This window comes from Electrona antarctica (genome assembly GCF_951216825.1).
Source record: "Electrona antarctica genome assembly, chromosome: 14".
Classification (NCBI taxonomy): domain Eukaryota; kingdom Metazoa; phylum Chordata; class Actinopteri; order Myctophiformes; family Myctophidae; genus Electrona; species Electrona antarctica.
Window position 1 is genome coordinate 46,961,221 of NC_136795.1, and position 24,854 is coordinate 46,986,074.

Sequence of the window (24,854 nt, forward strand, 5' to 3'; positions counted from 1 at the left end):
ACTGAATTAACACTTTGACGCCATACCCCGCGTTCCCCGCATTTTAATCAAATATCCAACGCTGCCGACATTGTTTTATTACCTTTGGAGCATACGCTGAAGTATTTGCAGCTTTCAACCACGAAATTCCGGTAAAAAATGGTCCGTCGTCTTGTTATGATCAGACGCACCAGATGTTTCGCCATGACAATGCGAAACGAAACCACAGTGCAGAGCAAGTTGTAGTCCAAACAAACCCCCCGTCCACTTGCATTGGGCTCAATTTCCCAGAAGCCCTAGCAGCCCAGATGATGACTTGATTTCCGGTTTCGTCATCATGACGCGACGGCCTCGTCATCAGGTCCCGGATAAATGTTTCTTTTTAATTATTTTAAAACAGAGAATTAAACGCATTAAACAAATAGCGGGAATAGCGTATTATGGAGCGGCGGAACACTGGATCAAACAATTAGCGGCACTAGAACTGTTAACTAAGTTTCCTTTTCTTTTTCATAAACCGAAACCTTTAACTAAGAGATTAAGACAATGGAACTGTTTTCACTCTCACATTCTGGGAGGCCAGTAAAAACAAGGACTTTTTTTAGTTTTGTTGTTTTTTTGCTCCAAAGAAATGAAGAGCCAGTACTACGCAGTGATGCAGTCTGGCAGCCTCTTCTTAACCCATTTTGGGGACCGGGAACCCCTTTTGGTGTTTTAAACATTATGTTATACTTTAGCTATTGAAAAATAGCAGATCTACAAGCTCATAGCGCGCCACGAGTGGCGCGCTACGAGCTTTGTAGGTCTGCTATTTTTGAAAAATCGTGAAAATATGGCACAAATCTTTGAATATATATTCTTTCAAAGAGTGAACGTTTTTAACTCAAATCTTTGCTTCTGAGGGTGGTCCCTGGAACAACATATTTTCACATGGGGGTCGGCGGCCAATTACAGTACATATAATTTTTGGGGTTCTTGACATGAAATATTGAGCACCACCGATATAGAAACATCTTTCAGAAAATGAAAATGTCAGAATTTAGAAGATATTTTTTTAAATGTCGACGCCAGGCCTAAATGGGTTAGAAGACAAGCTGTTACACAGCTCAGTAGACGCTCTGGCATGCATGCGGCGCTTTCACATCCGTTTGGGGATTTGATTCAACGGTCAGAGAAAAAGGACCGGCGATAAATCTGTCAAGAGACGGAAAAGTTTCTCACTGGTTCTACGGGAGCTGTCTGTCTGTCTGTCTGTCTGTCTGTCTGTTTACCTTGTTGTAACTGGATGTTGGGTATAGCGGTCTCTAAGGCCGCCAAGGACTTCCTGTGGTAATCTGCCTGAGACTCCAACAACTGACACACACACACACGCACACACACACACGCACACACGCACACACGCACACACCTCAACATGGGCATTGCAAGATATAGACATGTATCGTAAGACAATGATGCTGAAATTGCTGATTTTTTGGGGGGGAATGTAGTAATGTGGGGGGGGGGGGGGGGGGGGGTACAAGCATGTGCCCTGTGTTTACATGACATAAACCAGTGGTTCCCAAAGTGGGGTCCGGGGACCCCGAGGGGTCCCCCAGCTAAATGATAGTTTGGTACCAAATGGACCCTTATGGGTCTGTAACTCTGAGAGTTACAAATGGAACAAATGGAACCAAATGGACCAGTTAGGGTCCATTTGTAAATTAACATTGATTTTACAATATAAATTGGGGTCCCAGAGATAGAAATGCCATTAAATGGGGGTCCGTAGACTGATGCATGTCAAACTGGGGGGTCCTTGAAATGAAACTGGTTGAGAATCTCTGCTAGAGCCGTAAAAACCTTCTACCTGGCATGTCTTTTGAAATGGAGAGGGCCGCAGGATAATAACTAGAAAAAGTGCCCTTCTGGGCACAGGTCTCCACCAGGAGGATAGGACTGTGTGAGATGTTTGGCAAAATGTTTAGGAGTAATATAAACATGTTTGCCTTTGATGGCAATTGGATGATTGGATGAAAAATGTGTTTAGCAAAAATCAACCTGTTGGTGGCACTATAACAGGCCAATGTGAAAAGGGTGGGATATATTCCTCAGCCAAGTAAGAACATTTGTGAAAGAGTTCACGTAAATTGCATGCTGCGTTCATGATTTGAGGCTTTTGTTCAAAACGGGGCAATCTTGCAAACTGTGAAAGCCAATTATAGCCAATTAGGATGGAATATGAAATATCGGACAGATCCGACTTGAGCACATGACCATAGAGATACTGTGTAACGATTTGTGAGATTTTTGGACAGAATCTGGAGGAGTAATATAAAAAAATGTGTTTTACAAAAGTCGGCCTCCTGGTGGCGCTATAAAAGGCAGATGCGGAAAATGCAGGTCAAAGGTTTGTCCTTGGCCTCTAGGGAGTGTGCATGCAACGTTTCACGCAGATCGGTGCAGTTTTAGGTAGAAAAGGTGAAAAGCTGCCTCATGGTGGCGCTATAACAGTCCGTTCTGGAAAATGTGGGGCAGAGGTTCATCGTTGGCATCCAGGGAGTGTGTGTGCAAAGTTTGGCATCGACCGGGTTAACGGTGCCGGAGATTAGCTGGTAACGGACGGACGGAAGGACGGACGGACGGACGGACGGACGGACGGACACACACACACACACACACACACACGGACGGAGTGCAAAACATACTCTCTCCCCATGCCTTCGGCCTGGTGGAGACAATTAGTGTCAATTTGGGGGTCCTTGACATTTAACACATTGAGAGCCCACGCAAAACTGCCCAAAATCACTTTCACCTAGAAAATCCATTCACATTTTTTATAATTCAGCTGACTGTGGAGACACATGCTGGAACTTTTTACTTTGAAATGTTTTATAGTTTCTGAGTTATTTAATTTAAACGCCAAATGCATTCTCAATGGCGAAAAAAAACAAACTTTGGCACCACGTGTAAAAAAAAAAAAAAAAAAAAAAAAGGGGTTTTGATTTTTCTGATTTTTTTTAATAAAAAAAATAAAAAAATAAAAGACGTCCACAGACGTCTTGGGCTATGCACGTGCGGTAATACCCAGGACGTCCACAGACGTTTTGGGCACAAAATGTGTTAAAGGTCTGGGAACCACTGACATAAACCATTATGTAAAGTCACATATATATACCGTACAATGTACTGAACTCACCGTGAGATAGTAGCTGGCGTAGTCGCTGTCTTTAGAAGAAAAGTTGTACATGTCGGCAGAAAGCTGGTCCTGTTGGGAGGAGAGATAGGAGAGAGAGAATACGGTAGAACATCCATTTGTGATGTCACGTGGCTGCCAACTCTTTGATGGAGTCCAGATACAATTTACAATTTACAATTTAGGCATTTAGCAGACGCTCTTAATCCAGAGCGACTTACATTAAGCAAATAACAAAAGCATGCCATACATCACATCTATAAAAAGTAGTTATCATGAATCATGCGTAAACTAAGAACGTAACAGTGGAGTATCTATGTAAACTATACATACTATACTATATAATATATTATACATGTGTACTATAAAGTGCTATGACTACATAAAGTGCAATTCTAGAGCTGTCTACGTAACAAGCTGTAAGTCTGTTTAAAATACTATCCAAGTCTACATAATGTGCTATCTAAGGGGCTAGGTTAGGGCAAGTGCTACGGGCCATGGTGGAGTCTGAAGAGGTGGGTTTTCAGACTACGGCGGAAGATTGGGAGTGAGGCTGCAGTTCTGACTGTGATGGGAAGTGCATTCCATAGTTTTGGAGCCAGAAGGGAGAAGAGTTTGGGACGTGTGGAGCGTTGTCCCGGCGTTTTTAGTGAAGGTACCTCCAGCTTCCCTGTGTTGGCTGATCTGAGTGCGCGGGAGGGTTTGTAGGGTTCAATCATACTTGTGAGATATGGGGGAGCCATACCTTTGGTTGCTTTGAATGCCAGCATCAGAGTTTTGTATTCTGTGCGGGCAGCGACCGGGACAAGGCAATGGAACTTTAAAGATGGAGTGCCACAATTTTTGTATTTGTCCAGTTTTTCATGTGTCTATGAGGTGACAGTACTTCATTAGACACCCTAGAGTCGTTTTATGTGCGATGGTGTATTAACTTTGTATTTAGAGTTTCTTCCTGGAGGCTGAACCCTTGACAGTCAAACGGGCCAATGAAATAAACAGTAATATAGTGACATCACATTATCAGCCCCTCCCCTAACCCCTCCCCCTTTATCACACAACTACAGCTGTGGGTGCGGCCACACCAGGCCAAACCAGGCATACTTAATGAACTGGTGGGCGTGCCCACATAAAAACAACATTTTAACAAATACTGTACACTTTTTTGAAAAAATTATACCTCCTTATATAACAATAAAACCTGAGGATCATATTTTAGGGTGGAACAAAAATCACGGCACTTATATACTTTAGCTATTGAAAAAAAGCAGATCTGCAAACTCGTAGCGCGGCACTTTTGAAAAATCATGAAAACGTGCACATTTTTGAACATTATATTCTATAACATCTTTTATTCAAATGATTCTTTGCTTCTGGGAGGTCCCTGGAACAACATATTTTGAGATTGTGGTCCGCGTGGCCAATATAATCATATAATTCTGGGGGTTGAGAACCACTGATATAGAAACAGGTCAGTTATTCTGAAAACGGTCATGATTGAGAAAACATTTTGTAGAATCAGTTCTCAGGTCTAAATGGGTTAATTGACACGTTCCTAATAAGCAGCACCTGTTACAATGCCTGCCCTGTTCATCCCATACACTAGTATGGGAACAGTTTGTTGATTACGTTTGATGCTAGTGATGGTCTTTTTTCAGTTTCTATTTTTTTTTGGGAGGGGTATTAAAAAGGACTTAACCCATTTAGATTAAATTAAAAAAATGTCTTCTAAATCATGACAATTTTCTGAAAAACCTCATGTTTCTATATGAGTGGTTCTCAATATTTCATGTCAAGGACCCCAAAAAGTATATGTAATTGGCCACCGACCCCCATCTAAAAATATGTTGTTCCAGGAACCCCCCCAGAAGCAAAAATATGAGTTAAAAACGTTCGCTCCGAAAGAATATAATGTTCAAAGATTTACGCCACATTTTCACGATTTTTAAAAAACAGCAGACCTGCAAGCTCGTAGCGCGGCACTCGGTGCCGTGCTACGACCATGTAGATCTGCTATTTTTCAACAGCTAAAGTATAACATAATGCTTTAAAACACCAAAAGGGGTTCCCGCCAAAAAGGACTTAAAGGTTGAGAACCACTTCGATGATGCGATAAAGCGAAAGTCTTAAAACGTGACGACGTGTCCGTGTGTTTTCAGTACCTTGCATATTTCTACTTTATTGAGCGCCTCCTCCATCTCGTCTTTGAGGGAGTCCACCTTGGCCGCCATGGCCTGGTTGCTGGACTTGGTGGCCTGATACCACCTGTATACGGACAAGAGACATGTGGTCAACACCTTTATACGGACAAGAGACATGTAGTCAACAATAACATGGTACCACCTGTATACGGACAGAGTCATGTAGTCAACACCTTTATAAGGACAGAGTCATGTAGTCAACAATAACATGGTTCCACCTTTATACGGACAAGAGTCATGTAGTCAACAATAACATGGTTCCACCTTTATACGGACAAGAGTCATGTAGTCAACAATAACATGGTTCCACCTTTATACGGACAAGAGACATGTAGTCAACAATAACATGGTACCACCTGTATATGGACAAGAGTCATGTGGTCAACACCTTTATACGGACAAGAGTCATGTAGTCAACAATAACATGGTACCACCTGTATATGGACAAGAGTCATGTGGTCAACACCTTTATACGGACAAGAGTCATGTAGTCAACAATAACATGGTACCACCTGTATACGGACAGAGTCATGTAGTCAACACCTTTATAAGGACAGAGTCATGTAGTCAACAATAACATGGTTCCACCTTTATACGGACAAGAGTCATGTCGTCAACACCTTTATACGGACAAGAGTCATGTAGTCAGCAATAACATGGTTCCACCTTTATACGGACAAGAGACATGTAGTCAACAATAACATGGTTCCACCTTTATACGGACAAGAGACATGTAGTCAACAATAACATGGTTCCACCTTTATACGGACAAGAGACATGTAGTCAACAATAACATGGTTCCACCTTTATACGGACAAGAGACATGTAGTCAACAATAACATGGTTCCACCTTTATACGGACAAGAGACATGTAGTCAACAATAACATGGTTCCACCTTTATACGGACAAGAGACATGTAGTCAACAATAACATGGTTCCACCTTTATACGGACAAGATTCATGTAGTCAACAATAACATGGTTCCACCTTTATACGGACAAGAGTCATGTAGTCAACAATAACATGGTTCCACCTTTATACGGACAAGAGTCATGTAGTCAACAATAACATGGTTCCACCTGTATACGGACAAGAGTCATGTAGTCAACAATAACATGGTTCCACCTTTATACGGACAAGAGTCATGTAGTCAACAATAACATGGTTCCACCTGTATACGGACAAGATTCATGTAGTCAACAATAACATGGTTCCACCTGTATACGGACAAGAGTCATGTAGTCAACAATAACATGGTTCCACCTTTATACGGACAAGAGTCATGTAGTCAACAATAACATGGTTCCACCTTTATACGGACAAGAGTCATGTAGTCAACAATAACATGGTTCCACCTGTATACGGACAAGAGTCATGTGGTCAATGTCAGCAGTGATGATACGTTCATTTAATTAAAGACTAATAATATCTCCCCCGGCCAAGGAGGGGAATTCCCCAAAACATTGTAGTCGGGTAAAAAGGGGGTACTCGATAAAGGTTAGAGAGCCGCCGATTTACGCAACGCAGCACAGCACAGCGCAGCACAGCACAGCACAGCACAGCGCAGCGCTAGCCTCGCGTAGCCAGACTTATCTTGCGTAGGCAATGCAAATTGCCCATGCAGTGATATTGTCTGGCTACGTTAGCGAGGCTAGCACAGCGCAGCCCTGTAGCGGACACAGTGTGTGAGAGTCAGAGCACAGTGTACCTGGTCCTGGCAGAGTCACAGTGTGTGTGTGAGTCAGAGCACAGTGTACCTGGTCCTGGCTGAGACATAGTGTGTGTGTGAGTCAGAGCACAGTGCACCTGGTCCTGGCGGAGTCATAGTGTGTGTGTGTGTGTGTGAGTCAGAGCACAGTGTACCTGGTCCTGGCTGAGTCACAGTGTGTGTGTGAGTCAGAGCACAGTGTACCTGGTCCTGGCTGAGTCACAGTGTGTGTGTGAGTCAGAGCACTGTGTACCTGGTCCTGGCTGAGTCACAGTGTGTGTGTGAGTCAGAGCACAGTGTACCTGGTCCTGGCGGAGTCATAGTGTGTGTGTGTGTGTGTGAGTCAGAGCACAGTGTACCTGGTCCTGGCTGAGTCACAGTGTGTGTGTGAGTCAGAGCACTGTGTACCTGGTCCTGGCTGAGTCACAGTGTGTGTGTGTGTGAGTCAGAGCACTGTGTACCTGGTCCTGGCTGAGTCACAGTGTGTGTGTGTGAGTCAGAGCACAATGTACCTGGTCCTGGCTGAGTCATAGTATGTGTGTATGAGTCAGAGCACTGTGTACCTGGTCCTGGCTGAGTCATAGTCCAGCACCAGTTTGGACAGCTGCTTCCTCTGCTTCAGAATGTTGGGAATGTCCACCTGGAACCCCAAAGAACAAAGGCTTAGAATGCATTATCCCATTTTGACCCGAGAACAGATTCTAAAAATGTCTTCTACATCCTGACAGTTTTCTGAAAAAGCTATGTTTCTATGTCAGTCGTTCTTCGATCTTTCAAAAATAGCAGACCTACAAGCTCATAGCGCGCCACTCGGTGGCGCGCTATGAGCTTGTAGATCTGCTATTTTTCAATAGCTAAAGCATTACATAATGCTGACACCAAAAGGGGTTCCCGCCCAAAATGCATTATGCACACAGTGACCACTTCAACCCCGAGCTTCTCTCTCTTCGCTCTTTAGTAAATATTTTTTTAGTAAACACTTTGTACCTCTGCCAGTTGTACAGAGGTTCCAGGATGTCTCTCTCAATCTTGTATTGTAGCGTACCAGTAGCATTCTGGGTAGTGTAGTGTAGTGTAGCGTAGCATAGCGTAGTGTAATGTAGTGTTGCATTCTGGGTAGTGTATTGTAGCATAGCGTAGCGTAGTGTAGTATTCTGGGTAGTGTAGTGTAGCGTAGTGTAGTGTAGTATTCTGGGTAGTGTAGTGTAGCGTAGTGTAGTGTAGTATTCTGGGTAGTGTAGTGTAGCGTAGTGTAGTGTAGTATTCTGGGTAGGGTAGTGTAGCGTAGTGTAATGTAGTGTTGCATTCTGGGTAGTGTATTGTAGTGTAGCGTAGTGTAGTATTCTGGGTAGTGTAGTGTAGCGTAGTGTAGTATTCTGGGTAGTGTAGTGTAGCGTAGTGTAGTGTAGTATTCTGGGTAGTGTAGTGTAGCGTAGTGTAGTATTCTGGGTAGGGTAGTGTAGCGTAGCGTTTACCTCAGCCAGTTGGTACAGAGGTTCCAAGATGTCTCTCTCTATTTGTAGTTCATGTTCCATCAGCTCAGAGGCCAGGGTGGTCTCTGCCTGCCCACACACCTCCATCATCTTACTGCACACACACACACACACACACACACACACACACACACACACACACACACACACACACACACACACACACACACACACACACAGAGAGAGAGAGAGAGAGAGAGAGAGAGAGAGAGAGAGAGAGAGAGAGAGAGAGAGAGAGAGAGAGAGAGAGAGAGAGAGAGAGAGAGAGAGAGAGAGAGAGAGAGAGAGAGAGAGAGAGAGAGAGAGAGAGAGAGAGAGAGAGAGAGAGAGAGAGAGAGAGAGAGAGAGAGAGAGAGAGAGAGAGAGAGAGAGAGAGAGAGAAAAGAGTAGAGAGAGTGTGAGAGTGGCATTTTCCTCAACACATTACTCAGGAGTTAAGTTGAGTTACATGGTAGATGCATGCGGGTGTCTTGCACCGAAAATAGCTGATCTACAAAGCTAGCTCCAAAAACATGCTGCAACACATTGGGCTCGATTTACCAAGGAAATTCACACCCAGGTGTAATTAAAGTGGCTAAAGGAGTGTGAATTCTTCGGTACGCCCAATCTCACGTGCAATTTGTGCAATGCAAATAGGATATAATTATCTCACCTATAATGAGAAAGAAGTGCATTTATTTATTTTTAGTTCAACCTCAAGACTAACGGCTAATACAACTTGGCGAGAATATTATAAAAGCCATTTCTATTGAACAATATTGCTCACTCACCTTTGCAGAGGTAAAAATATATCGGATATTTTTTTTCAGAAAAATTGATTAAAGGAGCATTCAGTGATTTGGGTGATTTGGAAAAAAACCCGGTCCACCCGGTAACAAGATGTGCACATGCACACGCTCTACAGTGGGGGAAGTACAACAGACCAACAGCACGCGCACCAATGCCAGCCACACTCGATCATGATTGGAGGAAGGCACCTCTCATCCTGATTGGATGAAAGCTTTGCCACCCAAAGCCCAAACCGAAACTAGGGTTTTTTGACCCCAGGGGCTCACTGGGGACAGGGAGGAACTCCTTATATGGTCAGCACACTTTATAGTAGGGAGAATTATCCAAAAAATAAGAAAAAATAAGTGATAGTTGAATTAAGTGAAATCACTGAATGTACCTTTAACTTGATATCACTGTCGTATGTCAGATGAATGCCTGGGGAAATGGATCTGAATCTGGACACACGGACAGATGCGTTCATGTGAGGATACGTCGTCTATAAAAAAATATTAAATGATTCGCGGGACATTTGGAGTTGCTGAGGCATGCATGATGTGTGGCGTTCATGATGTGATCAATATACAGTAGCCTACAGTAGCCTATTATGAATTAATACCACAACAAAATGGGGGTGCATCTGTGCCCAATGAGGCAGCCTGTAGCGACATGATCTCACTTTTGGAGAGCTGGCTTTGAAGAGCACGGCTTCAAACTTTGACTGAGTCGATCGGCTGCGTGGGAAGGGAGAACAGATTGGACCTTCCGTTCCAGAGATAATGGCCAAAACATCTTTATAAAATGTGTTGACAAATGTTGGGCACATACATTGTATTTGAGGTTTGGGACTATTAATTGATTCAGCATGAAGACTAAAGCATAAATACATATACGCAAGCTTTGATCCCTGGTAAGTCGATCAGCCTCTTTCTCACATCACGTGAGAAAGGGCGCGTAGTGCTCGCCCAAAGTCACGGTCGAAAGATTGTGATAAATCCTTGACCCACACGCGACATGGTCGGAAATCCCGGTAAACACAAAATAACTTGATGAATCAGGCCCACTGTGAGCTTGTAGATCTGCAATATATACTCAAAATGACAAGAGGGGCCTCGATCCCCTTCATTCAATCCTTCAGAAACATCCATTGTCGGGTGGACACCTTGTTGTATGTGAAATATAGCCGATCTACAAGCTCACAATCCCTGGGTATTTATTTGTATGTTTTTTGAGTGGTGTAAACCACTCCTACAACTGGCTTTGTTAGTTTACGTGTCTGTTCGTACCAACAAATGAGCATGGTTGCTATGGTCACCCAGTTCACACGGGTGTGATTTCATTACGTCAGACATTACGTCAGACCACAGCTGATCAGTCTATATAAGACCTTACACCACTCAGTTCACACGGGTGTGATTTTCCCCTCCTATACCCAGCTTTGAGGGTTTGTGTGAACACAAACATTGACTGAGGATTGGCTGATCACCCCATAGCGATGATTTGATTGGCTGAGCAAAGTACATACTGAGGATAAAAGTGAGGGCAGAAAAGTGTTCTCTCCTCCGTCATCAGTGCCCATAACCGAGGCGGGGTTGGCGTAAGGGCCCTTCTGTGTGGAGTTTGCATGTTCTCCCCGTGTCCCCTAGGGTAGGTACCCTCACAAAAAAAACAGGCAGTAATCCTGGTCTCTAAACTGCCTCCCCCTGGCCAGCCAGGGCGCCTGATGGAGGGGAAAGGAACTGGTCGGAATAACGTGTTCCTTCCACGCGCTACGTCCGGCCGGGGAAATGAAGAAGCTTGGACTCCTCATGCATAGAAGGAAGCATGATGTCAGTCCGCTGCCCCCCCAGGTTGGCAGAGGAAGTGTAGCGCCCAGGATTACATTAGATAATTGACTGAGTGAAAAAATGGGTTGCATAATCGTGGGATAAAAAAAGAAATTGTGATGATTTGATTGGCTGAGCACGGAATGTGATGTATGATGATGTATGATGATAAGAGCGCCCCTCACTTCACACAAGTGTGATTTGCTAGACCAAGGACTATTTAAAGAGGACGGGAAGCGAAGACCGTACGGTGGACTCCATGTAGCTCCCTGGAAGATACATATGTCACCGACCAACATTACTGTCTATGTGATGATGATCCATGCTGGGTCTTTCTTATCCACTTGCTGTTCAAACGTTAATATAAAAAGGTAAAATGCAATGACGTGACAATGATATACAAGCATCTCTCCTTTCAGTGGCATCACGCCATCTGATGGGCCATTTAATTTGTGCCATATCTATGATTTGTCATGTACAACTTCCTTGGTCTCAACTTGCACATGTTTCTTTCTTTCCAGGGAGCAACATGGAGTCCACCGTGCGGTCTTCGCTTCCCGTCCTCTTTAAATAGTCCTTGTGCTGTGTTCCTTCCCCCCCCCCCGTCTACCAAAACAACCTGCGTATCAGATGTTTTCATGGTTATAGTTCTCGACAGGAACCGAGAGCGTCCTTGTGTACCAAAACAGCGACAACACAGCGAGAGGACAGTGTGTTTCTGCAGGTAAAAAGTAACTGCTGCCATAGAGGGACACGATGGCTAGAGAAACACATTTCATGTTTTAACTGCTGCCACAGAGGGACACGATGGCTAGAGAAACACATTTCATGTTTTAACTGCTGCCACAGAGGGACACGATGGCTAGAAAAACACATTTCATGTTTTAACTGCTGCCACAGAGGGACACGATGGCTAGAGAAACACATTTCATGTTTTAACTGCTGCCACAGAGGGACACGATGGCTAGAGAAACACATTTCATGTTTTAACTGCTGCCACAGAGGGACACGATGGCTAGAGAAACACATTTCATGTTTTAACTGCTGCCACAGAGGGACACGATGGCTAGAGAAACACATTTCATGTTTTAACTGCTGCCACAGAGGGACACGATGGCTAGAGAAACACATTTCATGTTTTAACTGCTGCCACAGAGGGACACGATGGCTAGAGAAACACATTTCATGTTTTAACTGCTGCCACAGAGGGACACGATGGCTAGAGAAACACATTTCATGTTTTAACTGCTGCCACAGAGGGACACGATGGCTAGAAAAACACATTTCATGGTTTTAACTGCTGCCACAGAGGGACACGATGGCTAGAGAAACACATTTCATGTTTTAACTGCTGCCACAGAGGGACACGATGGCTAGAGAAACACATTTCATGTTTTAACTGCTGCCACAGAGGGACACGATGGCTAGAGAAACACATTTCATGTTTTAACTGCTGCCACAGAGGGACACGATGGCTAGAGAAACACATTTCATGTTTTAACTGCTGCCACAGAGGGACACGATGGCTAGAGAAACACATTTCATGTTTTAACTGCTGCCACAGAGGGACACGATGGCTAGAGAAACACATTTCATGTTTTAACTGCTGCCACAGAGGGACACGATGGCTAGAGAAACACATTTCATGTTTTAACTGCTGCCACAGAGGGACACGATGGCTAGAGAAACACATTTCATGTTTTAACTGCTGCCACAGAGGGACACGATGGCTAGAAAAACACATTTCATGTTTTAGCTGCTGCCACAGAGGGACACGATGGCTAGAGAAACACATTTCATGTTTTAACTGCTGCCACAGAGGGACACGATGGCTAGAGAAACACATTTCATGTTTTAACTGCTGCCACAGAGGGACACGATGGCTAGAGAAACACATTTCATGTTTTAACTGCTGCCACAGAGGGACACGATGGCTAGAAAAACACATTTCATGTTTTAACTGCTGCCACAGAGGGACACGATGGCTAGAGAAACACATTTCATGTTTTAACTGCTGCCACAGAGGGACACGATGGCTAGAGAAACACATTTCATGTTTTAACTGCTGCCACAGAGGGACACGATGGCTAGAAAAACCCATTTCATGTTTTAACTGCTGCCACAGAGGGACACGATGGCTAGAGAAACACATTTCATGTTTTAACTGCTGCCACAGAGGGACACGATGGCTAGAAAAACACATTTCATGTTTTAACTGCTGCCACAGAGGGACACGATGGCTAGAAAAACACATTTCATGTTTTAACTGCTGCCACAGAGGGACACGATGGCTAGAGAAACACATTTCATGTTTTAGCTGCTGCCACAGAGGGACACGATGGCTAGAGAAACACATTTCATGTTTTAACTGCTGCCACAGAGGGACACGATGGCTAGAGAAACACATTTCATGTTTTAACTGCTGCCACAGAGGGACACGATGGCTAGAGAAACACATTTCATGTTTTAACTGCTGCCACAGAGGGACACGATGGCTAGAAAAACACATTTCATGTTTTAACTGCTGCCACAGAGGGACACGATGGCTAGAAAAACACATTTCATGTTTTAACTGCTGCCACAGAGGGACACGATGGCTAGAAAAACACATTTCATGTTTTAACTGCTGCCACAGAGGGACACGATGGCTAGAGAAACACATTTCATGTTTTAACTGCTGCCACAGAGGGACACGATGGCTAGAGAAACACATTTCATGTTTTAACTGCTGCCACAGAGGGACACGATGGCTAGAGAAACACATTTCATGTTTTAACTGCTGCCACAGAGGGACACGATGGCTAGAGAAACACATTTCATGTTTTAACTGCTGCCACAGAGGGACACGATGGCTAGAGAAACACATTTCATGTTTTAACTGCTGCCACAGAGGGACACGATGGCTAGAAAAACACATTTCATGTTTTAACTGCTGCCACAGAGGGACACTATGGCTAGAGAAACACATTTCATGTTTTTTTTATTTTTATTTTTTTTAAATGTTTTTTTTTTGTGGCATTCGCCTTTATTTTATATTTTTTATGGAGGGACAGACAGTAGGCTGACAGGAAATGGGGAGAGAGATGGGGGGGGAAGACATGCAGTAAAGGCCGTCGGGATCGGGAGTCGAACCCGCGGCACACTGCCAGACTGGATTACCAGCCATGGTGCCTGGACCACTGAGCATGGCCCAGGCCCACATTTCATGTTTTAACTGCTGCCACAGAGGGACACGATGGCTAGAGAAACACATTTCATGTTTTAACTGCTGCCACAGAGGGACACGATGGCTAGAAAAACACATTTCATGTTTTAACTGCTGCCATAGAGGGACACGATGGCTAGAGAAACACATTTCATGTTTTAACTGCTGCCACAGAGGGACACGATGGCTAGAGAAACACATTTCATGTTTTAGCTGCTGCCACAGAGGGACACGATGGCTAGAAAAACACATTTCATGTTTTTTTTACCAGTGATGGAAAAAGTACCAATACTGCAATTTAGAACTACTTATCTACTTACTTATGTAGTATCGGCATCAAAATGTACTTAAAAGTACTAAACGTAAAAGTACTCATATTGCAGAATACTCATAAGTTCAAAATGTGTACAAAGTCTATTGAAAATAAACTTTGTACAGATGGCCGAAATGTATAGGGTTGAAGTGGTTAATGTATGTTTTCTAATCAAAATTAAAATCGCCAAAGTAAATGTTTTTTTTTTGTGGCTTTTGCCTTTATTTATTTTTTTATGGAGGGACAGGCAGTAGGCTGACAGGAAATGGGGAGAGAGATGGGGGAAGACATGCAGTAAAGGCCGTCGGGATCGGGAGTCGAACCCGCGGCACACTGCCAGACTGGATTACCAGCCAAGGTGCCTGGACCGCTGAGCCACGGCCCAGGCCAAAATCGCCAAAGTAACTAGTAAACTAAAAGTTTTCAAATAATTGCAGTGAAGTAAAAGTATACATTTTGGCTCTGATATGTAGTGGAGTAGAAGTACAAGTACTGGAATTTGGAAATACTCAAGTAAAGTACAAATACCTCAAAATTGTACTTAAGTACAGTACTTAAGTAAAAGTACTTAGTTACTTTCCACCACTGTTTTTTTACACAACCTAAAGTTACATACAACGGCTTTAATTGAGTGGTTTTCAACCAGTGGTCTTTGAGAGTGTTCCAGGTGGTCCAAATTGACCCTAATTAGATCTTTAAAAATGTATACATTTTACATGGACAAAATCTCATCCAACGACAACAATATTCTTTAGTTTTGGGTCCGAGAGGCTAAATCTCCATGGTCCGTGGCTCAAATGCCGAATAATTAATGGGCCTCCCTCGATATGAAAAAGCTTGAATACCACTGATTTAATTCAATCCATGAGTTGTCTGACTGAACTAGTTTTACATCTTTTCACCAGCAGAAACCATGATTCTCATATCATCCCAGTCGAGTCATCCTACTGGACTGGACGTCCATCCTTAAAGGACCACCTCACCACTTTTCAACCTATCTTCATATAATAGGTACGATTTCTTTCTACTCAGTCTGTGTCTCATAGGAGGGCTGTGGGCAGTTCAGAAACCGTCCTCCAGTGACATCATCATTAGGCAGATCTTTTTTTTTTTTGATTTTCATTATCGTGAGAACGATGGCTTCCATTTTCGCATTGCAACTTTTCAGGACTAGAAAGCCTGCAGTTTCTATTAGCTTGTATTCCCCATCGATGATGTCACTGGAGGATGGTTTCTGAACTGCCCACAGCCCTCCTATGAGACACAGACGGAGTAGAAAAGAATTGCGCCATTCTTTCATGATTATTAGTGAGGGCCTTTTCAACCTGAAGATAGGTTGAAAAGTGGTGAAGTGGTCCTTTAAGTTGCGGTCAACATAGTTTCCACACTCACCCAATCAGGCTCTCGTCCCCCAGCTGTGCGCCTCCGTCCTGCATGGTCTGGCACAGTGCCAGCAGGGGCAGCTTTTTCTGGGGGGAAAAATAAATGATGATGAGGATGCTGGGAAATGTAGTTCTATGGACTTCAGCTAAGATCATCAGTCACAGTGATTGTCTATGGCAGTGGTTTTTCAACATTTTCTTTGGCTCAGCTAAAAATGTTATTCACAGGCAACTCTGTGAATAACATTTTCATCGACGCTACCCATGAATTGCAGTGTTACTTTAAAACCCATTTAGGCCCGAATTTAAAAAATGTCGTCTAAAAGGTGACAATTTTCTGAAAAACCTCATGTTTCTGTATCAGTAGTGCTCGATATTTCATGTCAAGGACCCCCAAACATGATATGTAATTGGCCACCGACCCCCATCTGAAAATATGTTGTTCCAGTGACCCCCACCCCAGAAGCAAAAATTTGAGTTCAAAACGTTCACTCTGAAAGAACATAATTCAAAGATTTGAGGCACATTTTCACGATTTTTCAAAAATAGCAGACTTTAGCTATTTAAAAATAGCAGATCTACAAGCTCATAGCACGCCACCAAGTGCCGCACTATGGGCTTGTAGATCTGCTATTTTTGGTAAAGGATACAACACAACACAAGCTTTGCATCTGTGAGCTGGTAGATCTGCTATTTTTGGTAAAGGATATGGTGTAGATAAAAAGAAAACAATATATACTAACTAAACTGAAGTGATACGGATACGTTACAAATATTATCAAAGTATTACGGGGCACCTGATCTATGGTGTTTAGCCCATTCTGGGCGGGAAATATGTTATACTTTAGCTATTGAAAAATAGCAGATCTACAAGCTCAGAGCGCGGCACTCAGTGCCGCGCTATAAGCTTGTAGGTCTGCTATTTATGAAAATTCCTGAATATGTGGCGCAAATCTTTGAATATATATATTCTTTCAGAGCGTTTTTTAACTCAAATCTTTACTTCTGGGGAGGGTCCATGGAACAACATATTTTCAGATGGGGGGTCGGCGGCCAATGTCACATATATTTGGGGGTCCTTGACATGAAAAGGTTTCAGAACGACTTACATAAGAAACATAGGGTTTTTCAGAAAACTGTCAGGATTTTAGATTTGACATTTTGTAGAATCGAGCTCAGGTCTAAATGGGTAAGTTTACGAGGGCCTGGTGGTTGTTTTTCGGAGTGGCAGAGTCGCTGACACACGCTCGGTAAAAAAGCACATGATGTTCATGAGGAGACGTGGCTACAACAACGTCTCGTCTGTCCTCGTCAACCTGTCGGCGTCATTGTCTTTGTGCGTTGTGTGCGTGGCGTTTTTGGTTGTTTTTGTGTTCATGAGTTGCTGTGTTGCATTTGAGAGACAGACAGACAGACAGACAGACAGACAGACAGACAGACAGACAGACAGACAGACAGACAGACAGACAGACAGACAGACAGACAGACAGACAGACAGACAGACAGTGTGCAGAGTGATTGTGACTATATGCCGTTGCCTGGCCTCCACACACAGCGAGCGGAGATGTTTTGGCAGACGTCCAGAGTTGAATATCTTTCTCCTGAGTCACTGTGCGTGTGTGTGTGCGTGCGTGCGTGCGTGCGTGCGTGCGTGCGTGCGTGCGTGCGTGCGTGCGTGCGTGCGTGCGTGCGTGTGTTATGTAAGGAGAAATACTATGTGCTGATAGGCGCAGCAGGAACACATCATGGCTAATCTGTCCTTTATCGTTTCATTTCTCAAGGGGCGGTGACCTTCTTAAATAAGCCAATCTCCGCAACGTTTCATATGGAGGGTGCGGAGGACCTTGGGGATCAGCTTGGGGAACAAGTCGGTTGTGAAGATCCTAAACTTCAAAGAGCTCGACTAACTTGTCACTGTGTGCCACATTAAAGGACCACAATCTCAAAACGCTTTTGAGATCTTCAAGATGCGATGCCTCCACCCTCCAAACCTTCAACACCGCCCTCAAAAACCCACCTCTTCAATAATTGCCTTCCCTAGCAAAATCTTTTCACCGTTTTAATGTTTTTATTCCTTAGCTTTTAGTGGGTTTCTTCCCTAATAACGTTGTTTTTTTTATTTTCATGTAAAGCGTCTTTGGGTCCTCAGAAAAGCGTTATATATAAGTTTGAGATATTGTTAAGATTGTCAACCTGGCCTGGGCCATGGCTCAGTGGTCCAGGCACCTTGGCTGGTAATCCAGTCTGGCAGTGACACTCGTGCCGGCTGGCGCGGTGCTTCAAGATTATTATCACACAGAGCCTGTGTGTTAAAGACCAACGTGACTCGTCTTCATGGATATAAACTCACAAAACAACACCACGCAACAGCATAGACTGCAGGACTCCTCCACCATCTACCACACTATCGTCTGCTATACGTTAGTTGACAGAGTAAATTGTTTAAACAGCCAACGCTGGCCACGGCTAATGTCGCTAGCCGAACGCTAGCCAAGCACCAGAGCGCTCTCACTGTACACCACGCGTCGCTCGCTTAGTAATCATTAATTTCTGTATCAATGCGGACATAACGTGGTAAATGTTCATGAGCACACAATTGTACAAATGCTTTTTACACTTTGTGTTGACTTATCTCCAGAGTCCTCAGTCCTGCAGCCCCACAATTTTACAATTTACAATTTAGGCATTTAGCAGAGGCTCTTAATCCAGAGCGACTTACATTAAGCAATAACAAAAGCATGGCATACATCACATATATAAAAAAGTAGTTATCATGAATCATGCGTAAACTAAGAACGTAACAGTGGAGTATCTATGTAAACTATACATACTATACTATATTATATATTATACATGTGTACTATAAAGTGCTATGACTACATAAAATGCAATTCTAGAGCTATAAGTCTATAAGTCTATAGTCTGTTTAAAATACTATCTAAGTCTACATAATGTGCTATCTAAGGGGCTAGGCTAGGGCAAGTGCTTCGGGCCATGGTGGAGTCTGAAGAGGTGGGTTTTCAGACTACGGCGGAAGATTGGGAGTGATCTCTCCACAATGGAGAGATCTCATCTGTCAATAACCTCTCTACAATGCCATATGCCAGTCTAGCCTTAAAACCTACATTTATATGTTATTCAATATATTACTTTAGCACAAAATGTGGCGCAAATCTTTGAATATATATTTCAGAGCGAACATTTTTAGCTAAAATATTGGCTTCTGGGGGGGGGGGGGGGGTCCCTGGAACTACATATTTTCAGATGGGGGTCCGTGGCCCAGTAGAGATAAATCTGGGGGTCCTTGACATGAAAAAGGTTGAGCACCACTGACATAGAAACATAGGTTTTTCAGAAAAATGTTAGGATTTAGAAGCCTTTTTTTTTTATCGACCTCAGTCCAAAATGGGTTAAACATCGGTATCGGCCAGGAATTTCCGTATCGTGCATCCCTGGCAAATAGTGACGTGCGGCCGATATATCGGTGCATCATCATCATCATCATCATCCCTGGAAGGAATAGAAGGAAGATCCTTACGTGTCTCTTCTCCGAGTCCGTCCCCACTTGACCCTGCAAGCACGACACCAGCCTCTTGTGTGTGTTATGAGACACCAGACGCACCAGCTCCATCCGCCTCTCGATCTGCACACACACAACAAAAACAAAAACACATGATCCTCAGACAATTACAATGGCAACAGTCGCACTGTAGTACAGGGGTTCTCAACCCGTGGGTCGCGACCCCTCGGGGGGTCGCCAAATTATTTTAGGGGGTCCCCAAGGGGTTTTTTTAAATTTTATTTTCACGATTTTTCAAAAATAGCAGACCTACAAGCTCGTAGCGCGCCACTCGGTGGCGCGCTATGAGCTTGTAGATCTGCTATTTTTATTGTAGCAGTCAATTTATATTGGGGGTCGGGAGGGGGCGGGGCGGGGGTCCCGAGACATTGCCAAAGCATTTCCGGGGGTCCCCGGCCAAAAACGTTGAGAACCCCTGCTGTAGTAGACCCACTGTAGATCCTATGTATCCTCAGTACTGGCCTAACCCTACATCAGGGGTGGGCAACTGGCGGCCCGGGGGCCACATGCGGCCCCCGCACCTTCACTTAATGCGGCCCGCAGGTTAATATCAGAATCTAGTATTGATTTCAGCTGTTACAATTCCAAACCCGCTTGAATTACTTCATGACTAGTATTAAATGACTAGTACTTAATGACTAGTATTAACATGTTATTGTCTTTTTGTGTCCAATGTAGTTATGCTAACAGTTCATACAGTTAACATAACTAAATGCATTTGAAATTCATTAAACATTTTACTTTTCAGGATTCCACATTTCCAATTAAAAAATAGCAAAACATGATTCAGGTTTTCAATTCAAATATAGCAAAAATATTTATAATTTTTGCTACGATCCTGGTGGAGACAAACATACTCTCCCCCGCATGCCTTCAGGCCTGGTGGAGACAAACATACTCTCCCCCGCATGCCTTCAGGCCTGGTGGAGACAAACATACTCTCCCCGCATGCCTTCAGGCCTGGTGGAGACAAACATACTCTCCCCATGCCTTCAGGCCTGGTGGAGACAAACATACTCTCTCCCCGCATGCCTTCAGGCCTGGTGGAGACAAACATACTCTCCCCCGCATGCCTTCAGGCCTGGTGGAGACAAACATACTCTCCCCCGCATGCCTTCAGGCCTGGTGGAGACAAACATACTCTCTCCCCGCATGCCTTCAGGCCTGGTGGAGACAAACATACTCTCCCCTGCATGCCTTCAGGCCTGGTGGAGACAAACATACTCTCCCCCGCATGCCTTCAGGCCTGGTGGAGACAAACATACTCTCTCCCCGCATGCCTTCAGGCCTGGTGGAGACAAACATACTCTCCCCTGCATGCCTTCAGGCCTGGTGGAGACAAACATACTCTCCCCATGCCTTCAGGCCTGGTGGAGACAAACATACTCTCCCCCGCATGCCTTCAGGCCTGGTGGAGACAAACATACTCTCTCCCCGCATGCCTTCAGGCCTGGTGGAGACAAACATACTCTCCCCCGCATGCCTTCAGGCCTGGTGGAGACAAACATACTCTCTCCCCGCATGCCTTCAGGCCTGGTGGAGACAAACAAATGATTGAGGACCATTCGTGGCTGAGCGTGCGTTTGCTTTGTTTTCTCACCGTTTCCTGCCAGACCAACGCTACGAATCACACAAACATGGATGTTGGCTGCACCAAAACCGCCGTTCGTCCATCTTACAAAAAGAATGTGCAGTGTGGTGTGGTTTGTTACAATGTAGGCATTTAGCAGACACTCTTCATCCAGAGCAGCTTACAGTAAGCAAGGTACTGTAAACATCAAATGCAGAGAGACATTGTTTTCTAATTTTCTAAATTAAAATCGCCAAAGTAACTACCGTAGTAACTAAAGTTTTCAAATAATTGTAGTGAAGTAAAACACATTTTGTCTCCGAGATGTAGTGGAGTAGAAGTAAAAGTACTGGAAATTGGAGATACTCAAGTAAAGCACAAATACCTCAAAATTTTACTTAAGTACAAAGTTATACTTTCCACCACTGGTTACAACAGGCAGCTCTGACAGCCTGCTGGCGGAGGTCGGTCACACACACACACACACACACACACACACACACACACACACACACACACACACACACACACACACACACACACACACACACACACACACACACGGATGGATCGCTGCATGTGGAAGCGATACTGTTTCAACATGTGATGTGAAGACCGCCCCAGGGACACACCACACTACACTACCGTGGGAAATACATGAATGGGTCTGACGGGAGGATCGAGGCCTTTTGGTGGCATAAGGTTTTTTAATAATCCACAATGTACAGGCTATAACTCTCACACACAGCTCCTACTGTATTAAATAACTCCTATCCTGGCCTGGGCCCGTGGCTCAGCGGTCCAGGCACCTTGGCTGGTAATCCAGCCTGGCAGTGTGCCGCGGGTTCGACTCCCGATCCCGACGGGCCGGCCCTTATACCGCATGTCTTCCCCCCCATCTCTCTCCCCATTTCCTGTCAGCCTACTGTCTGTCCCTCCATAAAAATATCAAATAAAAGGCGAAAGCCACAAAAAAAATTATAAAATAACTCCTATCCTATTTAAAGGTTTCATGACATTAGTTTTCATTCATTATTTTGTGTTTCTTTTAGGTTTTATATGACCTCAGTTACACCCACACAACCTGGACATTCAGTGGATTTTCGGAAGCCTTTTGAGCTGCAATGAAAAACAGGCAAAATCCCTCAACAGTGACATCTGCTGGCGAATTGTCATGGGATTTGTGGACTCTTACCTCACAGTCCACCATGAAATCAGAGCACGTGTTTGAGCCAGAAAACCCCCAGACCACAGAACATCTATACTGAATGTTAAAAGTTCAGGTGGTTTTTTTGGGTGCAATTTAGCTCAGAAAACCTAAACAAAATAAGACAAATTACCTTTATTTTTCACCCAATTATGGGTGCAACATTAGCCTAAAATAGCAGACAGTCGGCTATTAACCCATTCTGGACGGGAACCCCTTTGTGTTTAAATATACTTTAGCTATTGAAAAATAGCAGATCTACAAGCTCATAGCGTGGCACCGAGTGCCGCACTACGAGCTTGTAGCTCTGCTATTTTTGAAAAATCTTGAAAATGTAGCAAATCTTTGAATGTATATTCTTTCAGAGCGAGACAACATATTTTCAGATTTCACAAATAAACACGCAGGTCTCATGAAAATGAATTACCAGGCATGTTAATCTCTGCCTGTTTGAAAGGACCTTATTGGGAGTAAAGATCATCATTGTGCGGTAGTCTTTCACCAAGAAAAGACCTTTACTGGGAGTAAAGATCATCATTGTGCGGTCGTCTTTCACCAAGAAAAGGACCTTTACTGGGAGTAAAGATCATCATTGTGCGGTCGTCTTTCACCAAGAAAAGGACCTTTACTGGGAGTAAAGATCATCATTGTGCGGTCGTCTTTCACCAAGAAAAGGACCTTTACTGGGAGTAAAGATCATCATTGTGCGGTAGTCTTTCACCAAGAAAAGGACCTTTACTGGGAGTAAAGATCATCATTGTGCGGTCGTCTTTCACCAAGAAAAGCAACTCATGATGATAATGCCGTTATCATTGACCATGTTGGAATACGTGTTTTTTTTTTTTTACTCTACTTCTTGTGTAACCTTTTTACAGTGATGTGGAAAAGGAAATGAAACTGCTGTCGCTTCCATTTCCAGGGGACATTGGAGGGGCTTACCAGAATAGGGACTTCTTCACTGTATGCATCTACAGTTGGGTGCCACCGATATTGTCCCTTATCATTTGACCCATTTAGGCCTGACCTCAAAATTTAAAAAAATCCTTCTAAATCCTCCAGTTTTCTGAAATAAATATTTTCACGATTTGTCAAAAATAGCAGACCTACAAGCTCGTAGCGCGCCACTCGGTGGCGCGCTACGAGCTTGTAGATCTGCTATTTTCCAATAGCTAAATTATAACATAATGTTTAAAACACCAAAAGGGGTTCCCGCCCAAAATGGGTTAACTGTCCTTTTGCGCAGATCACGCAAACCTCAGCAAAAAGAAAAGGACAATATCGATGGCCTCCAACTGTATCTACCTTTGTCCAGCACCAGCCAGGAACTGGATGTGTGCAAGCCACCTGCTTTTTAAGCTTACCAGAATAGAGCTTGTATAAAATAACAGTAATAAATAACAGCCTCTGTTGGGTGGAAACCTCATATGACCCAAAACAGCCAAGCTCAAAACGCCTCGCAATATTGAGCTTCCAGATCGTCTATTTACGCTACTTCAGTGTGGCACTGTAGAACGAGAAGGTACCAAAAGAAAAATACCACAAAAATATGAAATATGGAGATATAAGTTGCGGCAAACAGTAACTATATACAGTACACTGTATGTGTAGTACAGTGTTTATGCATGCAGTCACGCACACACACACGCACAAGCACACGCACGAGCACGAGCACACGCACGAGCACACACACACACACACGCGCACGCACGCACGCACGCACGCACGCACGCACGCACGCACGCACGCACGCACGCACGCACAGACCTGTCAAAGTGTTTACATCCTCTTCCTGGCTGTTTCAGTACCCAGCGGTATACTCTACTCTACTTTAATTTTTTTTTTTTTTTTTACTTTTTAGTGGATATTCAGCCATCGGATGGCATGAGAAAAATACTCTATACTCAGTCTCCGGGCTGTCCAATTGGTCGGCACTCGGCAGCGCATTACCTACTGACCAATCACTAGGCCTTGTGTGGTATGATGATGATGTTGAGAGGGCTAATGATCCTATACAGTCGAGTGCCACCGACCTTGTCCCTTCTCCTTTTCCTGTATTTCACATGTTGCATCTGATGCAAAATTAGTTCTGAAATCAACCAGCAGGCGGAGCAGTTGAGTATGTTTTTTATAGTAGTGTTAAAAGGAACCCTGGCTAATAAGACAAGTACAGTTGGAGGCCATCGATATTGTCCTTTTCTTTTTGCTGAGGTTTGCGTGATCTGCGCAAAAGTACAGTTAACCCATTTTGGGCGGGAACCCCTTTTGGTGTTTTAAACATTATGTTATAATTTAGCTATTGAAAAATAGCAGATCTACAAGCTCATAGCGCGCCACCGAGTGGCACGCTACGAGCTTGTAGGTCTGCTATTTTTGAAAAATCGTGAAAATATGTATTTCAGAAAACTGGAGGATTTAGAAGGATTTTTTAAAATTTTGAGGTCAGGCCTAA

At 43.9% G+C, this 24,854-nt stretch overlaps 1 protein-coding gene across 1 annotated transcript in view; it reads right to left on the reverse strand.

Annotated features, from left to right (window-relative positions):
• LOC306937258 (rho GTPase-activating protein 44-like) overlaps positions 1–24,854 on the reverse strand; it is a gene marked incomplete at its 3' end in the record, with an annotated part of 76,413 nt that overhangs the window by 7,154 nt on the left and 44,405 nt on the right. Inside the window, exons 3-9 of the mRNA XM_079520925.1 lie at positions 19,587–19,691; positions 16,059–16,135; positions 8,537–8,648; positions 7,625–7,701; positions 5,314–5,416; positions 3,158–3,226; positions 1,251–1,332 (exon numbers count right to left, since the gene is read on the reverse strand). Of these exons, the coding sequence (XP_079377051.1) occupies positions 1,251–1,332; positions 3,158–3,226; positions 5,314–5,416; positions 7,625–7,701; positions 8,537–8,648; positions 16,059–16,135; positions 19,587–19,691 (625 nt within the window). The remainder of the gene's footprint in view (positions 1–1,250; positions 1,333–3,157; positions 3,227–5,313; positions 5,417–7,624; positions 7,702–8,536; positions 8,649–16,058; positions 16,136–19,586; positions 19,692–24,854) is intronic.